The sequence below is a fragment of the Marmota marmota genome, unplaced genomic scaffold (assembly GCF_001458135.2).
Source record: "Marmota marmota marmota unplaced genomic scaffold, marMar, whole genome shotgun sequence".
Lineage (NCBI taxonomy): Eukaryota > Metazoa > Chordata > Mammalia > Rodentia > Sciuridae > Marmota > Marmota marmota.
Window position 1 is genome coordinate 5,719,753 of NW_026000174.1, and position 22,406 is coordinate 5,742,158.

A 22,406-nucleotide genomic window follows, 5' to 3' on the forward strand; every position below is an offset into this window, starting at 1 on the left:
GAAGTACCAGTGCTTCATATTATGCTAAATCTTAAGGCTGGAAGGCATCTTGAAAAATCATTCAGTCCTATCTCTACCTAAAATATCCCTCAAAGAGAACACCTTGTTTTTTATTCTTGTATCTTAGACTAACATGTCATAATACACTGCTAACTGAAATGCAGAAAGGGTCACTATGTCATCCTCTGGATTTTTTTGCAAGGCCCACAGGGCTAGGATTTATATTTGCTGACTCCTTTCTTCCCTTTTATGTTTGTACAGCACCTCTTTACTGCCCTTGTCTCATTTTCCACTGTTCCTGAAAATTTCTAATCATCTTGGTAATTCTCATGACCTATCAGAAAAATCAATAAAATGCTATGGAAAGGAACAGGGATAAGGCTGGAAACACTGCAGATGTTCACTAGCTCTTAGTCATTTTTGAGTAATTCTTCAAGTAAAAAAAATGCTGTGGGGGTGCTGGGGTTGTGGCTCAGCGGTAGAGCACTCGCCTAGCATGTGCGAGGCTCTGGGTTCGATCCTCAGCACCACATAAAAATAAATAAAAATATTGTGACCAACTTAAAAAAAAAAAATGCTGTGTACCTAGTTAGAACAGAATCTGAATAAAGAAGCTCCATGAACAGGACAAGGCACATGTTCATGGGGAAAGCCCATGGCTAGAATTAATTCCTGAAGGTGTTCCTTCTGACACTTTTGCTAATGAGCTCAGTTAGCTTTATTCATATATAGTAGTGTATGAACCTGGAAGCCATCTTCCAACACCACCTGGAAAAACAGTCATTTCTCTGTGTTCCCTCCTCTTCTCTCAGTTGCAAACTTGCTATCATCCAAGTTTCTAAAGATGAATTTGTCAAAATAAATCTTCTTACAAGCACAGTAAGAAAATGAGGGTATGCAGTTTATAATGGCAGCAGCAAGTAATGTGGACAGGATGAACTTGAAGCTGGGCTGTTAGGTTGAAATTAGAATGTCTTGACACAAAGCCCAGCATTCAAGTACTCAATACCTAAGTTGATGATGACTTGAAATATTATAGAGATGAATCAGATGATCTTATGAAACTTAAATTTTTAGTACTGTGGATAAAGTAAGTACTCAAACTGAAATGTAAATGAGATGCCCTCAGAGCAGTAAAAAGTGCTTGGTGAAAGGAGAGATCATATGTGGTCATGGGCATTAGAAAAGAGGTAACAAAAGCAATGATTCCTGGGGATTTTTAAGAGGCAGAGTTGATAGGGAGCCTTCAGGCCCAAGAACAAAATGAACAAAGGCTTGGTGATGGGAAAGAGTAGGGTAAAATTAGAAAAGACAGGATACATGTAGGAAAACAGACAGAAATAAGACTGTTAAGATAGTTTAGGAATAAATGACAAACTGAAGATTCATTCATTCATTCATTCATTCAGGGTAGGAGAGTGAAAATCAAGCTGATAATTTCTGTGTCTACACAGAAATTCTGTCATAATAGTTCAAACAGACACAGACACCTTCACAGACACCTACAAGGTCGGCAAGAAAAATAGAGCATATGCTCCTATCTGTGGGATGGCCCACTTTTTATGGGCTGGAGAAAACAAAGTTAGTCATGACTAAGAATCTAAGACTGAGCCGGGCACTGTGATGCACAACTGTATTCCCAATTTCTTAGGAAGTTGGAAAAATATATATATATTTTTTTCACACACGTATACATATATATACACACATATATAAAGGATTGGGGATATAGTCCATTAGTAGAGTGCTCCAGGTTCAATCCCCAGTACCACCAAAAAAGAAAAAAGAATCCAAGACTCAAGACAGTAATTGAGAAAATGGTGATGCCATGAATTTGAACATAGAGGGGAATCTGGTCTTTATGTTGAGTTTGGTTCTAGACATTTTTTTAAATTAGGTGCCATCAAAAATTTCAAGTGGAAATGTGCTACTGGCAGTGAGAAATAGTTGAGGAGTCCTGCTGGGGACATATAAGTACTAAAATATGAGTTTGATAATCACTTACACAGAAAGATTAGAGAAGTATAATCTGAAGGCAGAGATTCTGAGTTTGTTCCTGCTTCACACTAGCTATACACTCTAACAAGATACTTAGCTTCCTCATACATAACATAAAATGGAATCTACCTCCTCAGTGTTGATACAGAGAAGATGAGATAATACCTAAGAAAGCACTATAAAAACAGTTATTTAAAAAACTAGTTTTTAGGGCTGGGGTTATGGCTTAGCGGTAGAGCACTCGTCCAGCACATCCGAGGCCCTGGGATCAATCTTCAGCACCGCATAAAAATAAATAAAATAAAATAAAGGTATAAAATTTTTTTTAAAATTTTTTAAAATATGTCAAACTATCCTAAGTAACTCCTAAGAACTTCTCTGAGTAAAAATTATACTATTACAGATTCTTGGGTGGAGAGATTTAAAGTTACAACTTTATGCAATCATAAGTCCTGATCAGAAAGTAGTGGGAGAAAGATTTAGTCAGACTCCAAAATAAACTCTTCCAATCCTTAGCTGCATAGGAAGGAAAAAAGAGAAAAAGACACAAGAAAGGGAGAAAATAATACAAACAATACTTCTAGTAATAGCTTGTGTGTGCCACAAACTGCTCAGGGTTTCTACATAATATTTCATTTAATATCACCACAATCCCATGAGGTATTATTATCCCCCATCTTATAGATGAAGAGATTGAGAATTAGAAGCTTTTCAGAAGAGAAAATAAGAAGTTCCCGAGTTACAGCTGTTAATGACATTAGCTCATTTAAAAAAATTGGGATTAACTTGGGCTGGGGTTGTAGCTCAGTGGTAGAGTGCTTGCCTCGCATGTGTGAGGTACTGAGTTCAATTCTCAGCACCACATAAAAATAAAAAAATAAATACAATAAAGGTCCATCAACAACTAAAAAATATATTTAATTTTTTTTTTAATTTGGAATAATCTAAAGCAAGATTGCACAACAAACGGGCCCTCAGTCCAAGGCCTGAGTCAGCTCTCCTGAAAGTCTACACATTGTTAGAGGAGAGTGGCATTTTAGAGAACCTGGATTGTGCAGAAGGAAATCAGATCCAAACTTGAAAACAGAATGCTTCTGAACATGAAAAGAGAATTTATAAATAGCTAAAAAAATGGAAAATTTTATGCAGAGACTGTCAGTTTGGAATGACTCAAATGAAAGTGTACATTTTGAGTGATCCCCAAAATAAAGACTGTCCCACCTAAGCAGCTGGAGAAAAACAACTACCTTTGAGGAGGAATTGCAGTCCCTGCCACAAGGTGGCAAGATGACAAGGACATATATTATTTTAGTATTTCTAAATTGGCTTTATGGTTTAGATGTGATGTCCCCCCAAAAGTTCACATTTGAGACAATGCAAGAAGGTTTGAAGGAGAAATGATTGGGTAATAGCCTTAACCTAATCAGTGAGTTGATCCCTGATGGGACTAATTGAGCGGTAACTGGAGGCAGGTGGGGTGTGGCTAGGAGAAGTGGTTAATTGAGGGCATGGCTTTGGAATATATATTTGTACCTGAAGAGTGGAGTCTCTCTCTCTCTGCTTTCTGATCATGATATGAGCTGCTTCCCTCTGCCACACTCTTCTGCTATGATGTTCAACTCATCTGGAGCCCCAAGGAATGGAACCGGCTTTCTATGGACTAAGACCTCTGAAACCATGAGCCCTCAAACTTTTCCTCCTCTATAACGATGCTGGTCAGATCCTTTTAGTTATAGCAGCGAAAAAGCTGACTAAAATGTCGGTTATTAACAATTAGTTTGTACAAAATAAAAAGAAGCCAGGAAGTTTTTGTTATAAATCATGAAGCAATTCAGGCCTGGAACAGAACTAATTCATCCAATAATGAAGAAAAAACTTCTTTACAGAAAGAAAATATTAACCATGTCTGAATCCCCACCTTGTATCATAATGAGCCAATCACAAGGACCACATCATGGCAGTTTTCACTTGAAGAACACATAAGGGTCAAAGTTTCCCCAGTGCATTTTCTACCTAATCTACTCTTGAGATCTAGAAGGCCTCAAACACAAGAAGCACTTGGGGTTTCCTGCTGTCATGTTTCTGTCTTCTACACTCCACCTACTTTTCTGGACTTGGCTCTATTTCTTACATGAGTTTCTTTTTAATCTCCTTCTATATATTTGCTCTTTTTGTCACTCTTAAGAATTTTTCTATTTTTTATAGCTATATTCTGAATTCCAAATTCATAATTTCAATTGTGAAAGAACCAAGAGTATGGAGTCAAAGTTACAAATTTTGACTGATATTTCCACCATTACCAGCTGTGTGATTTAAATAAGTTACTTAACCCTTCTGAGCCTCCATTACTTCCTATACTAAATGAGGACTAGACAAATGACATAATAAGAAACTTGTGAAAGAACTCTGTAAACACAAAGTGTTACACAAATGTTAGTTTGTATAATTCCATAACCTGAGCAAAAGGATGCTATGAAAATTTCTATGCTGGATCTTTTTTATTGTTTTTTGTTTTTCCTTTCAGTACTAGGTATCAAACTCAAGGCTTCGCATGCTAGGCAAGTGCCATACCCATTGAGCTACACCTCTAGCCGTTTTTTTGGAGGGGGAGGGTGTTGCAGGAACTGAACTCAGAGGCACTGGACCACTGAGCCAAATCCCCAGTGCTCTGTTTTGTATTTTATTTAGAGACATGGCCTCACTGAGTTGCTTAGGGCCTCACTGTTGCTGAGGCTGGCTTTGAACTTTCAATCCTCCTGCCTCAGCCTCCTAAACCACTGTATTACAGGCCCGTACCATGCACCCAGCAACCACCCTTTTATTTTCAGTCAGAGTCTCACCAAGTTGCCAAGACTGTCCTCAAATTTGCAATCCTCCTGCCTCAGTCTCTCAAGTAGCTGGGATTACAAGCCTGTGCCATCAGGCCTGCCTCTTTTCTACTCTTAAATTGCCGAAGGTTTCTAAAATGGATTCCATTCCAAGAACTTTACTTAGGTTATTTAGAATATTAAAATGTACATACTTTCTAACTGCCTCTGAATTCTTACTGCTTATTCTGCCTATAAAAAATAGCTTTTCCTTATATGGTACAAGATTAACAATAGCACTTACTACACACTCAGTGAACCATGTTGATGTCCTAACTAAAAGAGACACACACACACACATTGTAGACAATGTGTGTGTGAAGAGAAAGAAACTATTAGAGATAAATAGAGCTATACATATAGATGTATATTCCTTTTATCTTGACATCAGCTCTAAAAAGTCTAAATTATTCTCTTCAACTTACAACTGAATCACAAAGCAGTTAAATGATTTTCCCAAATCAAAAATTATTGTAACCAGAATTCAAACTCAACTAGTCCCAGCCCAAAGCTTACACTCTGATTTATTTCCTCAATAAAAATAAACATGTTAAGGATACCAACCATATCCATAAAATTGGGGGTCTGAATCTTCTCCATTGTTTCCCTAAGTTGATCCACCTCTGCTCGATATTCATCCAGTTGGCATTCTAATTTCTCTCTACGGAGTCGTTCATACTCCAGCTGGTCCTGCAGTTCTTTGATGGTCCTGTCAAACAATTTTATTCAATTATCCTCCAATATCATTATATACTCCAATACCATTACTAACATTTTTGGAAACAGTGGAAAGTGCCCATTTAAGACAAGTAAATTAAATCAAAGGCATAGTTATTGTATTTCAGGTCTACTTGAACCAGCACTGATCTGTGTATTAGAGATAAGTAGTGGGAAAAAAAGCCAAGACCTGCCCTCTTTAATTCAGTAGTGGAGGAAAACAGAGAGTAGAAGGGGGAAAAAAAGTAAAACACATTGGTATCTCCGAGATGATAAGTCCTAAGGGAGGGGAAGCAGGAAACAGTGATATAAAATGTCATGGAAGAGGTGATTAGCACTTCATGTTCAGTGGCTAGGAAAGGCTTTACTGAAAAGGGTGCTTTGAGCAAAATTCTGCAGAAAATAGATAGCTAGACATCAGGGGAAGAACATTCCAGAGAGGGAAAGACCTAAGACCCTAAGGCAGAAATATGCCTGGGAAGGAAAAAAGAAAAAGGAAAAGAAGAAAATCAGAGGCCAATCTGGCTGGAGTAGTTTTAAAAATAAATAAATAAAATGGAAAGTAGTATAGGTTAGAGGTCAAAAAAAGCCAGAACAGGCAGGTAGGGCCTTATAAGTCATAGTAAGGATTTCAGTTTTTACTGAGTGAAATAGGAATCCACTGGATGATTTGAAGAGAGAAGCAACATGCTCTCGCTGAAGTTTTAATGTGATTTCTCTTGGGAACAGACAACAAAGTAGAAGGTGGGGTGAGGGCACAAGGACAGGAGACTGGGAAACCTGTCAGGAGGAGGTTATAATAATCCAGACAAGAGATACTGTGACATAAACCAGGGTTTTTTGTCTAGAATTCCCAAAGCATGCTGGCTTGGATTCCAGGTCCCCAAGGAGGGCAGTCTGAGAGTACACCGAAGTAGTTCTTTCTGGTAGAAAAATGAGTGGGGTTAAGATGGAGGAAGTGGAAGCCCAGAAGTTCAACAAATAAGAAGGGAAGATGATCCTTGGGACAGAGTAATACAACTATGTTTTGTTGTATTGTGAATTTGATGTAAATAATAAGTAACAAACCAAAAGTGTATCATTCAAATCAATATTTATCTTTTTTTTTTTTTTTACAGATATACCTAATATCAGGAGTTTGTACCCAAAATATAAATGAAAGGATCTAAGAACTTTCAGCTAGGATCTTAGGCTAAAGCCAGTACTAAAAATATTCTACATCTCAAACGCTTCAAGAGTATAGAGGCAGTGGTTAGCTGCCTATATGATGTGATTTGTGAGAAACCAAGGAAGCCCTGACTCAAAAAGAAAAAGTTCCACCACAGCTTCCTAACAACTAAAATCCCATTAAGAGTATTCTGGCAACATGTTTGTCTTCTATTTAAACCCCAAGTATTATCCATAGAAGGAAAACATGCTAAATTTTTATCAAATATTTAAATGTTACTCTAAATACTTTTACCAGCTTTCTTAGTGAGGCTAGATCCAGAAGGGGATGGAAGGAAAACAGGCAGTTCTGAGAGTAAAGGAAAGAGATAAAACCAATGGGAAGGGCAGGGAAAGTAGAGGAAGAGGAAGAGGAAGGAAATCCATGTGCAATTCAAGTTTCTCTTTTACAGAGCCATGTCTCCTGTCCCCTACTGTTTCACTGAGCCATGCCTCCTGTCCCCCCCTTGTTTTACAGAGCCATGTCTCCTGTCCCCCTTTGTTCTCTGTGCACTCTAGAAAGCAAACAGACAGGCATACAGGCAGTGGGAGGAAAGAAGCATGCGGCATCTTTTATTCTTGCAGCCACTGATTCCTAGAGAGGTAGATACCCAATGTCCAGAGAGTGAATTTAAGATGCAGGGAGTAAAAGGTAAGTATGTATAGCTGTACAACTGCTCACTGCCTCTAGATTTGAGCACATTCTCTGATGGGTACTCTTGTTGGCCAACCCAGGAATGGGTCTCATATTTGTGAGTAGGCAGTCCAGTCTGATGGGGATGTTCAAAGACCTATGCTGGTTGAAAAGATTAAAATAGCTGTAGTCTCAAAAAATAAAAAATAAAAAATAAAACCCGAATGCCTTAAAGAGTGCCAGTTTTAACAAGATGAAAAAGAGTTCTATATTCAAGTTGCACAACAATGTGAATATACTTAATGCTACTGAACTGTACATTTAAAAACAGTTGAGATGATAAATTTTATGTTGTGTATACATTATCACATTTTCTTTAAAAGAAAACTTTAACTCTTTCTCCATCAGAGATCTAGTAGGAGGTTTTAGAACCCAACACCCTTTGACAGGATGAAACAACAAACCCTCACGTGGCATCTAGAGAGGTAACTAAATACAAATAATTAAAGTTTTAAAGACATTACTTTTCAGATTCAAGCTGTTCTTTCTTCTGCTTTAGATCCTCTTCTGTTATCCCACCCAAATGTTTATAGTTGCTCTCAGCAATTTCCAGAAGGTGTCTCAATTCTGTAATTTTGTTATAAGCTCTTACTGCAAGACACAATTTAATAAGAACCTAATTTAGACGTGTAACAGCACATATGCTCAGAGTCATGGTCCTCTCAAGCATTTTCTTTTGAGCCACCTGCCTGTGTGGTTTGAGAAGGCAGTTGAAGAAAGGGTGGTATATATACAGAGGATAAAACATAAGTGACAGAATAGTTAGATGAGCAAGCAATAAAACACCTAAACATAGGGTTCTTACTCTGCTATTGGAGCATATATCAGACTATTATAACTATTAATGCTATGGACAAGAAGGTTTAAAGAAAACTAACAGTAGTATATTACATGACTTTGTATAATCCACTATACATTAAAAAATCAGAAGAAATTAAATATGTTTTATTAATTTAAAATAACCTAGAATTAATCCATTCCAAATTTTGGTTAGTCACTTGTAATATCTATGAAAGAGAATACTGAGAGGAAGAAGTATTAGTTTCAATCATCCTTCAACTACCAAAACTATGATTTTTCTTTTCATCCTTAAAGATAGTGGGTCTCAACCTTGAGTGATTTTTTCCCCCCTCAAGGGACATCTGGCAGTGTCTGGAGACATTTCTGCTTATCCCAACTTGGGATTCAGCTACTGGCACCTAATGAGTTCAGGATGCTATTAAGCACCTTATAATGTACAGGAGAGCCCCGTTCAACAAAAGTAATTCTCTGGACCTAAATATCAAGAGTATAAAAGATGAGAAATTCTTTTGTTTACAGGACGAGGTTAGCAAATTACAGCCTCTTTTTCCTAACACCACTCTGATTTATCTATCAACCGATTGGAGCTGCAGGTTCTAAAATACAACCACCAGAATCAACTGGAGTATTTTTTTAAAAGGTAAATACTTGAAGCCCATCCCAGACCCACAAATTCAGGTATCTGTACTTAATAAACATTTCCCAGATAATTCTGAGGGGCAGATAGGTTTGGGAATCATCAACAAAGTGGTAGAGGAGATTAAGGGGTAAAAAAATGCCACATAAGAAAACACTGAAATATGGCTGGGGACAAAAACAATTAAACAAAAACAATTAAAATTATCATGTATTTAAGGAATGTCTATGGCGTACAAGATACTAAGAACTTTACCCATTTTAATCTTCAGAGAAATTCTAAAAAGAAATTTTCTCTCTAAATAATAGTGAGTGGCTTGTCACTGAAAGTGACAGGAGGCCAGATGACATGTGATGGGAATCTTGAACCAATTATCAAACCTCAAATGGTTATAGGGCTCAATGATGCCATAGACCTAAACATAATTCACTAAAATGTGCTCTGAACTGAGACTTGTTTCCAGTGACGTCTAGGATCACAATAAATTCAACCAGTCCCCTATTGGTACTCTGGCAAAAAAAGGACCATCTAGTTCTTTGTAGATTTCCTTGGAATAATATTAAATAGGGATAGTACAATGGCATATGATTTCATATATAGTATCCCTTCACTAGCTGCAACACTCCAGCTGAGTACCAGGGAGTGTCACAATATAGCAAGAATGCTACAATCTCATTTGTATCAAACATACCACAAGGAACTATTCTAGTCATGTTCTCGGTCTTTCCCAAAACATCTTTTTGAAATTTCTTGACAGTGATTTCTTCGCAAGTGTCTTCTACTCAAAAAATTTCATAAGAAACTGAAATCCTACAAGATCAATTACTCATTTCCTGCAGTCCTTTACATTCTCAAAATATCAAACAAAAAGAAACCAAAGCACAAGCAACAACTTATAAAACAGATCAAGTGGCCTTCATCAATATCAAAAACTTTTGCACTGCCAAGGATACCATCAAGAAAGTTAATTGACTGTATGTCCTCCTCTGAGAAGTGTCTGTTCAGGTCCTTGACCCATTTGTTGATTGGGTTGTTTGTTCTCCTATTGTCTAATTTTTTGAGTTCTTTGTATACTCCAAATATTAGGGCTCTATCTGAAGTGTGAGGAGTAAAGATTTGTTCCCAGGGTGTAGGCTCCCTATTTACCTCTCTTATTGTTTCTTTTGCTGAGAAAAAACTTTTTAGTTTGAGTAAGTCCCATNTTAACATTAAACAGGGATGAGAGGTGGGAGGGAAAGGGAGAGAGAAGGGAAATTGCATGGAAATGGAAGGAGACCCTCAGGGTTATACAGTGGAGGGGGTAGAGAGAGAGGAGGGGAGGGGAGGGGAGAGGTGGGGAGGGGGGAGGGTGGAGGATGGGAAAGGCAGCGGAGCACAACAGACACTAGTATGGCAATATGTAAATCAATGGATGTGTAACTGATGTGATTCTGCAATCTGTGTATGGGGTGAAGGTGGGAGTTCATAACCCACTTGAATCAAAGTGTGGAATATGATATGTCAAGAAATTTGTAATGTTTTGAACAACCAACAATAAAAAAATTTAAAAAAAAAAAGAAAGTTAAAAGACAACCAACAGAATGAGAGAGAATACCTTCAAATCATAGGTCAAAAGGGATTTGCATCCAGAAATGCTTTTACGATACAAGAATAAAAAGATAAACCAAGCAGTTGAAAACCAGACCAAGGATTTGAAGAGAATTTCTCCAAATAAAATATACAAGTGGTTAGTAAGCACATGAAAAAAAGACAGTCAATATCATTAGTCATTAGAGAAACACCAATTAAAACTACAATAAGATACCACTTCACACCCACTAAAACAGATATAACCATAGACAAATAACAACAAATGTTGGTAAGGGTGTGGAGAAATTCAAGCACTCAAAGATTGCTGGTAAGAATGTAAAATGAGCTTTACTAGTAGCATGAAAAACATGTTGCATCTTCTTATCTGACATTATCACTTTAAACATGGAAAAGTGGTTTTTATTTATTTTTTTAAATACTATTCCTTGAAGACCAGCAGACTCACATTTTTTTAAAATAACTTTATTTATTTATTTTTATGTGGTGCTGAGGATTGAACCCAGGGCTTTATACATGTGAGGCAAGCGCTGTACCACTGAGCCATAACCCCAGTCCCTGGAAATATGGTTTAAAAAAAAAAGTAAAATGGTGCAGCTGACTTACAAAACATTTTGGCAGTTTCTCAGAATGTTAAACATAGAGTTGCTAGATGACATAGAAATTCCACTGCTGGGTATATACCCAGTAGAAATGAAAATATATTTCCACCCAAAAAAGTGTACATGAATGTTCATAGCAGTATTATTCATAATGGCCAAAATGTGGAAACAACTCATGTCCATCAACTGATGTGTGTGTGTGTGTGTGAGATATCCATCTGAAAATAGATAATTTTCATTTGGCAATAAAAAGGAATGAAGTACTAACCCATGTTACAATGTGTACACATGTTGAAACACTGTTAAGTGAAATAAGAAGCCACATATGGTGCAGTTCCATTTATGTAAAATGTCTAAAATGGGCAAATCTATTGATTCAGAAAGTAGATCAGCAGTTGAGGGTTAAAAAAGTGTGACTACTGGTAGGGAGGGATGAGAGTTCTTTCCTTTTTTAAATATTTTTTAGTTGTAGTTGGTACTCTTTGCCAGAGTACCATACTTTTATTTTATTTATTTTTATGTGGTGCTGAAGATTGAACCCAGTGTCCCGCATGTGCTAGGCAAGCGCTCTACCACTAAGCCACAACCCCAGCCCCGAGAGTTCTTTCAGAGGTGATAGAAACAACATAAAATTGTGGTGATTATTTGTAAACAAATATGTGAATACACTAAAACCACTTTATGGTATACCTTAAATGGGCAAATGAAATGGTATATGAATTATATTTCAATAAGCTATTTAAAATAAAGATGTTAGGAAACTCTAAAGAAACTGTTAACTCTCAGAACCACCGTTGGGGGATCTCAGCATCTTCAAGTTCTCCATTGATTAGATTCACCAGGAAAGAGTCTTCCACTCTCCCTGGAGAGTAAGATTCTTCCCCACAGTGTTCTGGGAGTTCTTAAAATTTTTTTCAAAGAAAGAAGAAATCCATGAATTAGAAATAAAAAAAAAAAAAAATACAGTGTGGGTAAACTTGGTCTTTCTGGCAGAATAATTGAAAACACCCTACAGAGATCAAAAGAAAAGAAACTGACATTTTTGAGCCTCTAACATGGGTTAGGCACTTTCCATCCTCTAGTGTGTTAACAATTCCATCAGGTAATACAATATTAACATTCTAATTTTCATAGATGAGAAAAGTGAGGCTTCAAAGAGTAACACAGCTAAGAAGTGATCAAGCTCTAGTATCTGAATTCACTGCCGAACTCTATTCACCCACTACACATGCCTTTGTTTTGGTTAGCCTCAGTTCAGATTCTTTTCACCCTTCTTCTAGGAAAGAGCTCCACAGAAACAGTTCCTATTCATTAGTACAAACCATGGCTCTCTGACTAAATATCACGAGAAGTAAAATTACAGTTATATGGCATGAAATTATTCCTTTCAGGAGGCAATGTATGTGGTGACCAGAAAGAACACTGGAAAAGGAAGTCTGAAAGACTTGCTTCCAGCTGCTGTGTGATTTTGAGTAACTTAGTTTCTCTGAACCTCAGGCTCTTTATTCATCAAATTATATTATACTAAATGAGTGCTTCTTAAAATATAAAACAGAGATATTAAAGAGTTGTAAAAATTGTAGAATATTATAGAAATGTAAACCATTATTATTAGAATTTTATAGAATAAAAATTTTGACAGGAGAGTTATATACCAGTAGCTGAACCATCAGCAGAAATGATACCAAAATTAAAGGTTTCTCCCAATACTAGAATTTAATTCCAAAAAAAACAAAACACTAAGAAAAGCTATTGTCCTTCTGGCTTTAGGGTATACATTTGCATCAACCTAATAACACATCCCCTAGAGAGAAAAAAGCACTCCCACTTTCACTTGCTAATTTAGAATACTTATGTTCATCCATTTGTTATGGACTCAATGCATCTCACTAAAATTCTTATTTGAAGCCTTAGCCTCCAAATGTAACCTTATTTGGAGATACAGGTCTTTAGAAAGTAATCATTAAGGTTAGGTGACAGGAGAGTAGAGTAGGGTTCTGGTTCTGTAGATTAGTATACTTCCCCCTCTCTCTCTCCCCATCTCTCTCCTACCTCTCCCCTCCCTCTCTCTCTTTCTCTTTGCCACTTGAGGATGTGGTCATCTCAGAGTAATAAAGAAAGCCCTCACAAAAAGTAATACTGCTGGACTTTGATCTAGGACTTCTAGCCTCTAGAATTATGAGAAAATAAATTTGTTGTTTAACTCACCCAGTCTACCGGTATTTAGTTATGGTGGTGTGAGCACAATAAGATATCATGTAATGGAATAAGACTGTCCTTTAAGTGGTAATCATAAAAATTAAATTTTGGCATATCTCCTTAATGCAATCAGTATAAAATTAAAAGCTAAGGGCCCTGGGACCCCAGGCGCTTCGCTCCCGCAGCGTCTGCTCCCTTCCCGCTCAGCGCCTGTCACTCCCTCTGCACCTGTGGCCTGTCGTGGAGGTCCCTTTGTGTCCCCACCCTCACCCTCGCCCGCCCGCCACGCCACGCTGGGCCTGTCCTGGTGCGTGTTGGGAATGCCGCGAAATAAACCCTTGCTCTTCACCAAAAAAAAAAAAAATTAAAAGCTAAAACTCTTTCATGAAATAATAAGGGAGGTTATTAACCTTGTTGTGAGAATCAATCAGTAGATGATCAACAGTTCCATACTTTTAAAAATAAAAAATTAACAAAAATGGCATAGTATTGGCATCAAAAGAGACATGATGATGAATGGTACAGAAGACGCAGAGACAAACCCACATAAGTACTAGTCTCATACTAGTCAAAGGTGCTATAAACATACATTGGAGAAAAGATAGCCTCTTCAACAAATGGTGCTGGGAAAACTAGAAATCCATATGTTGCAAAATGAAATTAAACCACAATCTCTCACCCTGCACAAAATTCAGCTCAAACTGCATCAAGGACCTAGGCATTAGACCCTAGAAGGAAAAGTAGGCCTGGATCTCTACTGTTGGCTTAGGAACCAAATTTCTGAATAAGACTTCTAAAGCACAAGAAGTAAAATCAAGAATCAATAAATGGAATGGTATCAAACTAAAAAGCTTCTTCACAGCAAAGGAAACAATCAAGAACATGAAGAGGGAGCCTAGAGAATAGGAGAAAATTTTGCCACCTGCACCTGAGACAGAGCATTAATCTCTAGGAAATATAAAGAACTCAAAAAACTTGAACACCAAAAAAACAAGTAACCTTATCAATAAATGGGCAAAGGAACTGAATAGACACTTCACAGAAGAAGAAATATGATCAGTCAACAAATATATGAAAAATGTTCATCATCTATAGCAATTGGAGAAATGCAAATTAAAACTACACTGAGAATGGCAATTATCAAGAATACAAGAAACAAGAAATGTTGGCAAGGATGTGAGGGAAAAAGTACACTCATACATTGCTGGTGGGACTGCAAATTGGTGCAAGCACTCTAGAAAGCAGTAATGGAGACTCCTCAGAAAACTTAGAATGGACCTACCATTTGACCCAGTTATCCGACTCCTCAGAATATACCCAAAAAACGTAAAATCAGCATACTTCAGTGTGCAGCCACATCAACAGCTAATTCACAATAGCTAAGCTATGGAACCAACCTAGGTGTCTTTCAACAGATGAATGGAATAAAGAAAATGTGGTGTATACATATATATATATACAATGTAATATTACTCAGCCAAAAAGGAGAATGACTTTTGCCAGTAAATGAATGAAAGAAACTGGAGACTATCATGCTGTAAAATAAGCCAAACCCAAAAAAACAAAGGCTAAATGTTCTCTGATATGTGGATGCTAACAAACAATAAGAGGGGATGGAAGAGTGAGAATAGAAGTTCACTAGATTAGATAAATGAGAATGAAAAAAGTGGGGGGATGAGAATAGGAAAGTAGTAGAATGAATCCAACGTAACTTTCCTATGTTCATATATGAATACACGACCAGTGTAATTGTACATCATGTACAACCTCAAGAATGGGAAGTTATACTCCATGTATATATAATATATCTAAATAAAGTCTACTGTCATACGTAACCAAAAACAACAAATAAAAAATCTTAAACAAAAACAATAAAATATTTAAATATACTAAAATATCTTTTTGCTGTTAGAAGATGATAATTAAATTCTTATATATTTGTGTTTACCAATGTAATCCTAGCACCTAGAACCTGCCTGATACATAACCAGTAATCTATAAACATGTTCAATGATGAGAAAAAAGAACTGATAAAGCACAATTTTGTGACTCTTTTTAGTAATACACTGAGTCAATTCAGAATATTTTCTGAATTTCAGAAAACAGAACTATTTCTGACACACTGCCATAGCCCTTAGCCTAGGGCTGTGAACACAGCAGATATATTTTATTGGGTGAACAGAATCCCTTCCTTATCCATTTGCCTATTTAAATCCTGGCCTTCAAAGTGAAGCCCAAATTCTGCTTCTGAAAAGTCTTCACTATTACTCTACCCTGAGTTCTAAGAAACTCATTACTATTCACCTTGTTTTCCAGGTCTAAAATCTAACAGACACACTTGGTTACCTTCATTCTCAAACACCTTGAATCCAAATCTGTCAATGAATCCTAGCATCTCTCACAAAAATATATTCAAATCTCACCATCTCCATCATCTAAACTCTAGTCTAAGCCATCATCAACTCTCTCCTGAACTAAGGCAGTATCCTCCTACCTAATCTCCCTGCTTCCATTCTGGTTCTATGAAGGGAAGGGGGTTTCCCGCACCACTGCAAATTTGGATGTAAAAACAATCTCAAGGCTGCCTGGATCCTGACTTTTGCTTTCTCCCCCACCATCCTCCAAATAAAGTATAGTTTTACTGATGCCATTTGGTTAAAGAAGCAGGAAATAAATAAATATAAATATATATATATATATATATATATATATATATATATATATCCTTAAAGGGAAACACATAATTGTAAAGTAAGCTCCTATGAAATGGTGATAAAGGCCTCTACTATAAAAACACTGAAGTAAAACAAGAATGGAGAATCCCAGTGTCAGTGGTAGTTACAGGTCTACATCAGGAAACCTGTGCAGATATGCTGCATCTACTCTTAAAAATTCTAATTTAGTATCTGTGGCAAATTTAAATTATATTGTAGGGCTGGGGCATGGCTCAGTGAAAAAAAAATGCTTGCCTAGCATGTGCCAGGCCCTAGATTCAGTTCCCAGCACCACAAAAAAACAAACAAAAATAAATAAATGAATATCAGAAGATTCATCCATTTGATGAATATGTTCTCTTCCCACCTAATTGATACCCAAACTGAAATGTTATGCTCTTCCCCAGTCTTTTATCTATGAAGCAGCTACAGTATTATTGTTTTAAACATGAATTAGGTCACATTATTCATAACCCCAAACCCCACCAATGGCTTTCTATCTAAAATAAAATCCAAATATACCCAGCAGCACAGAAGGCTGAGGAAGGAAGATTGAGAATTCAAAGCCAGTCTCAGCAAAAGTGAGGCTCTAAACAACTCAGTGAGACCCTGTCTCTAAATAAATTTTTTAAAAGGGCTGGGGATGTGGCTCAGTGGTCGAGTGCTCCTGAGTTCAATCCTAGTACCAAAACAAATTTAAATCTAAAGTCCTTATTAGATCCTTAATGATTTTGTTGGGCCCATGCTTACCTCTCCAACTTTATCTGCCACCAGTTCCTTAATGATTTTTCTCCAGCACCCACTAATCACACTCAATACACTTATGATCTTACATATACTGCTCCCTCTGCTTGGAATGTTCTTCTGAGACCTTCATGTGGTTCACTCTGTGGTTCATGTGGTTCATTCAGGTCTCTTCTCAAATTTTACCTCAAAGAGCTATCTACAGGACCACCCTACCACACTACTTTATTTTATTTATGCATATATTTTCTTATCAATTATTTGTTACCCTTCCCTCTGAGAACCCCACCAGAATGTAAATTCCTCTGCATTCTTTATTATTTCTCCAATAACTAGTCCATATTAGATAATCAATAAATGTTTTATATTATCATTTGTAAAAATTATCAGCCAAGGAACCATGGAAATCCTTGCATTATCTTTTCCCCTATTTCTTATGATACACTCAAAGATTTTTTTCTTTTATGTAACTTTCCCCACTTTAGGGACAACAACCAGGTCTTAGACTTCTATATATATTCACAACCCAACCCAAGAATAAAAACTTTATATTAGTTCTGGCTCCCCAAGAACATTAAAGTACTTTATATATAGTAATTGTTTTTAGAATAACGTCCATGGTAATAAGTGGCTATGGTATTTCTGAAAGGATAACACACAACAGAGGTGGCATACTTACTTCTAGCATCTGTTTTATCTGATTCACTCAGACTTAAATCATCCTTGGCATCAGTGCTTCCCTCAACACCATGCCTTACAAAAAACTTTAGATCATTTTCATCAATATCATACTCATCATCTATATCATATTTCTGCAGCCCCTCTAGTAGCTTCACTGCTGCCAAGTGGGCAAATCTGTAGAAAAGAATTAATAATTAACCAGATGCACAATCTTCAAATTTAAATTGCAGTTTGCTCTTAATTTAGGCAATTCTACCCTGAATGTTCTTCCATCAACCCACCCACACTAGTCAAGAAGAATGTTTGTATTTGAAGGTCAGATTTAATATACATTCAATTTTGTAGGAAACTCAAAACAGTTACTGAACAAAAAAGACAAGTACTCATATTTAAAACAGATTCCATAAGTTTTCCTGGCAAAATGTCACTGGGAAAAGAGATTCACTATCAAAAGAATAATTTGGTAGGATATGATATGTCAAGAGCTTTGTAATGTTTTGAACAACCAATAAAAAAAAAAAAAGAAGAATTTGGTAGGCCCCCAAATAGAACTACTTAACTCAGAGAGCACAAAACTATCCTAACTTCACTCCCTGTCTTTGCTGCCTTTTATTGGCCCAATTTAGATTGTAAAATTAATTCTGGTTCCAGATTTAGTTCTACCCTCATTAATCTATCCTTCCTCGACCCAAATCATTTGCATGGCTTGAAATTTAATAGAAAAATAATGACCTTCCCATTGACATTTTCTATTCTCTTCACTCTTTCTCATGTCTCTGCAAAGCTTTCTGCAATATACTCTTGGTTTGGGAGCTTCTGTTGTTGTGATTAGATGTAATCTGCATATTTTTTCCACAATTTTGCTAATTGGAATATTTAGTACTTTATCTTAAGACATAAAGAATTACTAAACACAAAATCTTTCCCCATATTTACATAAACACACACACGTACAAACATACATACATCATTATCTTTTATCAGGTACTACAAACCATTTAAACACATAATAATAAGGGTTAGGGGTGTAGCTCAGTGGTAGAACACTTGCCAAAGACACATGCATGAATCCATGAGTACTTGAGTACAATCCCTAGCACCACCAAAAAAAAAATTTTTTTTAAATAACAGTAATAAAACTCACATAGAAAATTGTAAGGTTATCAGAATTCACTATATCTACTACTAAGCCATTAATTTAACAACTATCATTTACTGAATGTTTATGTTAGATTCAAATTTACCTTTGTAATAACACTATTTTTCACATCTAGAATTTTAGTGTATAAATGAAAAATGTGAACCCAAAATTACAGATAGCTCCAGATACAGCCATGGTACTCAATCACCTATGTGATATTCATATAAAAACTGATATATAGACCTAGATAAAATAGACAAAACAGAGTTCAGAAATAAGCCCACACATACATGAACAACTGATTTTGACCAAGGCAAAAGGCAGTGGAAAAAGGACACTGCACTTTTCAACAAACAGTGTCAAAACAAATGAATATGAGTATACGAAAAATAACTTAGGATGTACTCATATCATATTTTTTAAAACCAACTTAAAATGAATCATAGACCTCAAAGTCCAAAATTATACAACTTCTAGAAGAAAATCTTTGACTTTGTACTAATCAAAGATTTCTTTAACACCAAAAACAAAATCCACTAAAGGACAAAAAAAAAAAAAAAACCCTGCTCTTCAAAGATATTGCTGAGGTAATGAAAACACAAGTTACAAGTAGGGAAAAAAATCTGCAAAGCACATTATCTGAGAAAGAACTAACATCTAGATACATATGGAACCCTTAAAACTCAACAATAAGAAAATAATACAATTTTTAAAAGTAAACAAAACCATCATTTTATATAACTAATAACAATTTTTAAAAATGTGGGGGAAAAAAGTGGACAAAAGATTTGAAGAATCACTTTACCAAAATAAACAGATGGCAAATACATAATAAAAGGATTCTCAAAACCATTTTTCTTTAGAAAAATGCAAATTAAAATGACAATGAGATACCACTATCATACCTATTTGAATTATGAAAATCAAAAATCTGATAATATCAAATGTTGGTGAGAATGTGGAATAACAGAAACTCTCATTCATTGCTGGTGGAAATGTAAATAGGTACAGTCATTTTAAAGCCATGTAGGCAATTTTTTAATTAAAGTTAAACATACATTTAGCATGTGGCCCAGCAAGCCTACTTCTAGGTGTTTACCTAAGGGATTAAAAAGTTACACGGACACAAAAAAACAAGCATATTAATATTCATAGCAACTTTCTTCATAATCACCAACAAATGGATACAGTCGAGATGTCCTTCAATGGGTGAATAAACGATTGAACTACAGAATACTATGGAATTCTACATACAAGGAACACTCAACAGTAAGAAGAAAACAAACTATGAATCTACATAGCTGGGTTTCAAAATACTTATGCTGAGTGAAAGAAAACAGAAATGAGTACAAGTTAAGTACCACATAACAACACTGATCATCAACAGACTGCCTATACTTTGGTGGTCTCATAGTATTAAACAGAGCAGAAAATTTTCTACCATCTAGTATTTTTTTGTGTACTCTTTTTCTAGGACCTTTTCTATGTTTATGTTGTGTTACAATTGCCTATGTTGTTCAATATAGTAACATGCTGCACAGGTTTGTAGCCTAAGAACAATAGGCTATACCATGTAACCTTAATGTATAGTATAGTAAGCTATACTATCTTGGTTTATGTGATTTATCTCAGATTGTCACCCCACCATTAAGCAACACTTGACTGTATACATATGATTCCATTTATATAAAATTTTATAAATGCAATTTTATCTATGATGAAAGAAAGCAGATCAGTGTTTGCTTTAGGAAAGATACTTTGGCACTGGGAAAGAGATTATGAAGAGGCAAAAGAAGACTTTCAGAGGTGATGAGTATGTTTACTATCTCAATTATAGTGATGGTTTCATGGTGTCTACATATATAAAAATTCATTTTATACTGTACAATTATGTGCATTTTATTATATGTCAGTTATGTCTTGATAAGCCTATTTTTAAAAAATAAAAATACACACTGGCACTGGGGTTGTGGCTCAGTGGTAGAGTGGTTGCCTTGCAAGTGTGAGGCACTGGTTCTATCCTTAGCACCACATAAAAATAAATAAATAAAATAAAGGTACTAAAACTATTTTTAAAAATAAAAATAAAAAAATACACCTGAATTGGCAATGATCCCAGGTACATGATACAATAAAACCATATTCCAAGGCATCAAAGAAACACCACAGATAAAATTTTTTTAAATGAGCACACAAAAAAATCTGCAATTATTTAGAGAATGACTGCACCCAAGCATCAGGTCAAGCATCACCTTCCACTGTTAGCCCATATTCACACTTTACATTCACGGAGTTCTGAACCACAAACATACATGATGTTATCTTATAACTCCTCCTCCCCTGACCTCTATTTAAATTCTGTCCCCCTATAGTTTCCTTCATAACTCTTACCATCATATGTAATGATGTAAATGTCTCTCACATACATACATACATACATACACACACACACACACACACACAAAACTTACAAACAGGAAGGCTTGGGCCTTCCTTGTTTTTTCTCACAATATTAGGGATTGAACCTAAGTTACATCCCAGTCCTTTTTGTTTATTTATTTTTTTATTTTTGAGACAGGGTCTTGCTAAGTTTCCCAGGTTGCCTCAAACTTGCAATCCTCCTGCTTCATCCTTTTGGAGGATTTCATATGTTCTTACAGCACCTTTACACAGTATATAATATAGTACAAGGATGATAATTAATAAGAACTTTTGTTTGAATATTTTCTCCCCACATTACTAATAGCTCCATGATGTCAGGGGTTGTTTTCTCATCTTTATAATCTGACTAACCATCTGGGTCATAGTAATAGACTAGTAGTAGAATGAAAGATTAATCAAATGAAAAAATGAATGTGTCTAAATATTCCTTGAAGATCTGACCTGAATGAGCTGGTAGTGTTTAATAATAGGTGTTATATTTAATTCAATTATAAATCCTAAAATACATTTAAAACCCCTTGTAATTTCCTTTTGTATTATTAATGTTAATTATTTCTTTTTATCACACTAGTACCACAATATATCTTAAAAGGTTACTACAGACACTTGGGCAGGACAATTCATTGTACACTACTATTCTGAACACTGCAGAATATTTAGCATTCCTAGATCTGAACCCATTAAAGATTAGTGATGGTCATTCTAACAGTCACTGTGACAATCCTCCCCTTGATTTCTAAATACCCTCCTCCCAGGAAAGGAGACAAATGTTACTTTCCAGGTGAGAATCACAGTCTTAAAGAAAGGAACTAATACAATAGCAAATGTCAATTCAGCTTGAAAATTGTGATTTCATCTGCATTTGAATGAATCTTTGAATTTTATTTAATTCCATTAAATCCTCAGATGTTTCTAAATAAGAAGGTATAATTAAAACTTTAAAAACAAAAGAAAGGAACAAAGGAGATAGGGATCTATACCTCTTAGCCACATCACTGGGTGTCTCCCCTGCTTTGTTAGTAATATTACTGTCTGCTCCCACTTTAATTAACCACTGCAAACATTCTATGTGGCCTTGTCCAGCAGCTGTTTTAAAAATAAAATAAAATAAAAGGAAACAAACAAGAAATACAGAAAAAAGAGTTGTTATTAATAACAATTTCAAAAATTAGGGACAATCCTATTATACTTTTTTTTGTTCTTTATTGTTGTTGTTGTTTCATTGGTACTAGGAATTGGACCCAGGGGTGCTTAACCACTGAGCCATATCCCTGGCCCTTTTTAAAAATATTTTAATTAGCGATAGGATCTCACTAAATTGTTTAGGGCCTTACTAAGTTGCTGTGGCTGACTTTGAACTTGTGATCCTCCTGTCT

The 22,406-nt window shown here is 35.8% G+C and overlaps 1 protein-coding gene across 4 annotated transcripts in view; it reads right to left on the bottom strand.

The window, feature by feature from the left end:
• Ankrd42 (ankyrin repeat domain 42) overlaps positions 1 to 22,406 on the bottom strand; it is an 89,149-nt gene that overhangs the window by 30,082 nt on the left and 36,661 nt on the right. For 3 of the 4 annotated variants that reach the window (XM_048787988.1, XM_048787989.1, XM_048787987.1), the window contains 4 exons: positions 22,011 to 22,116; positions 17,446 to 17,621; positions 7,947 to 8,073; positions 5,430 to 5,574 (listed from right to left, as the gene is read on the bottom strand). In XM_048787988.1, coding sequence (XP_048643945.1) covers positions 5,430 to 5,574; positions 7,947 to 8,073; positions 17,446 to 17,621; positions 22,011 to 22,116 — 554 coding nt within the window. The remainder of the gene's footprint in view (positions 1 to 5,429; positions 5,575 to 7,946; positions 8,074 to 17,445; positions 17,622 to 22,010; positions 22,117 to 22,406) is intronic. The other variant, XR_007342241.1, reaches the window with a different exon arrangement.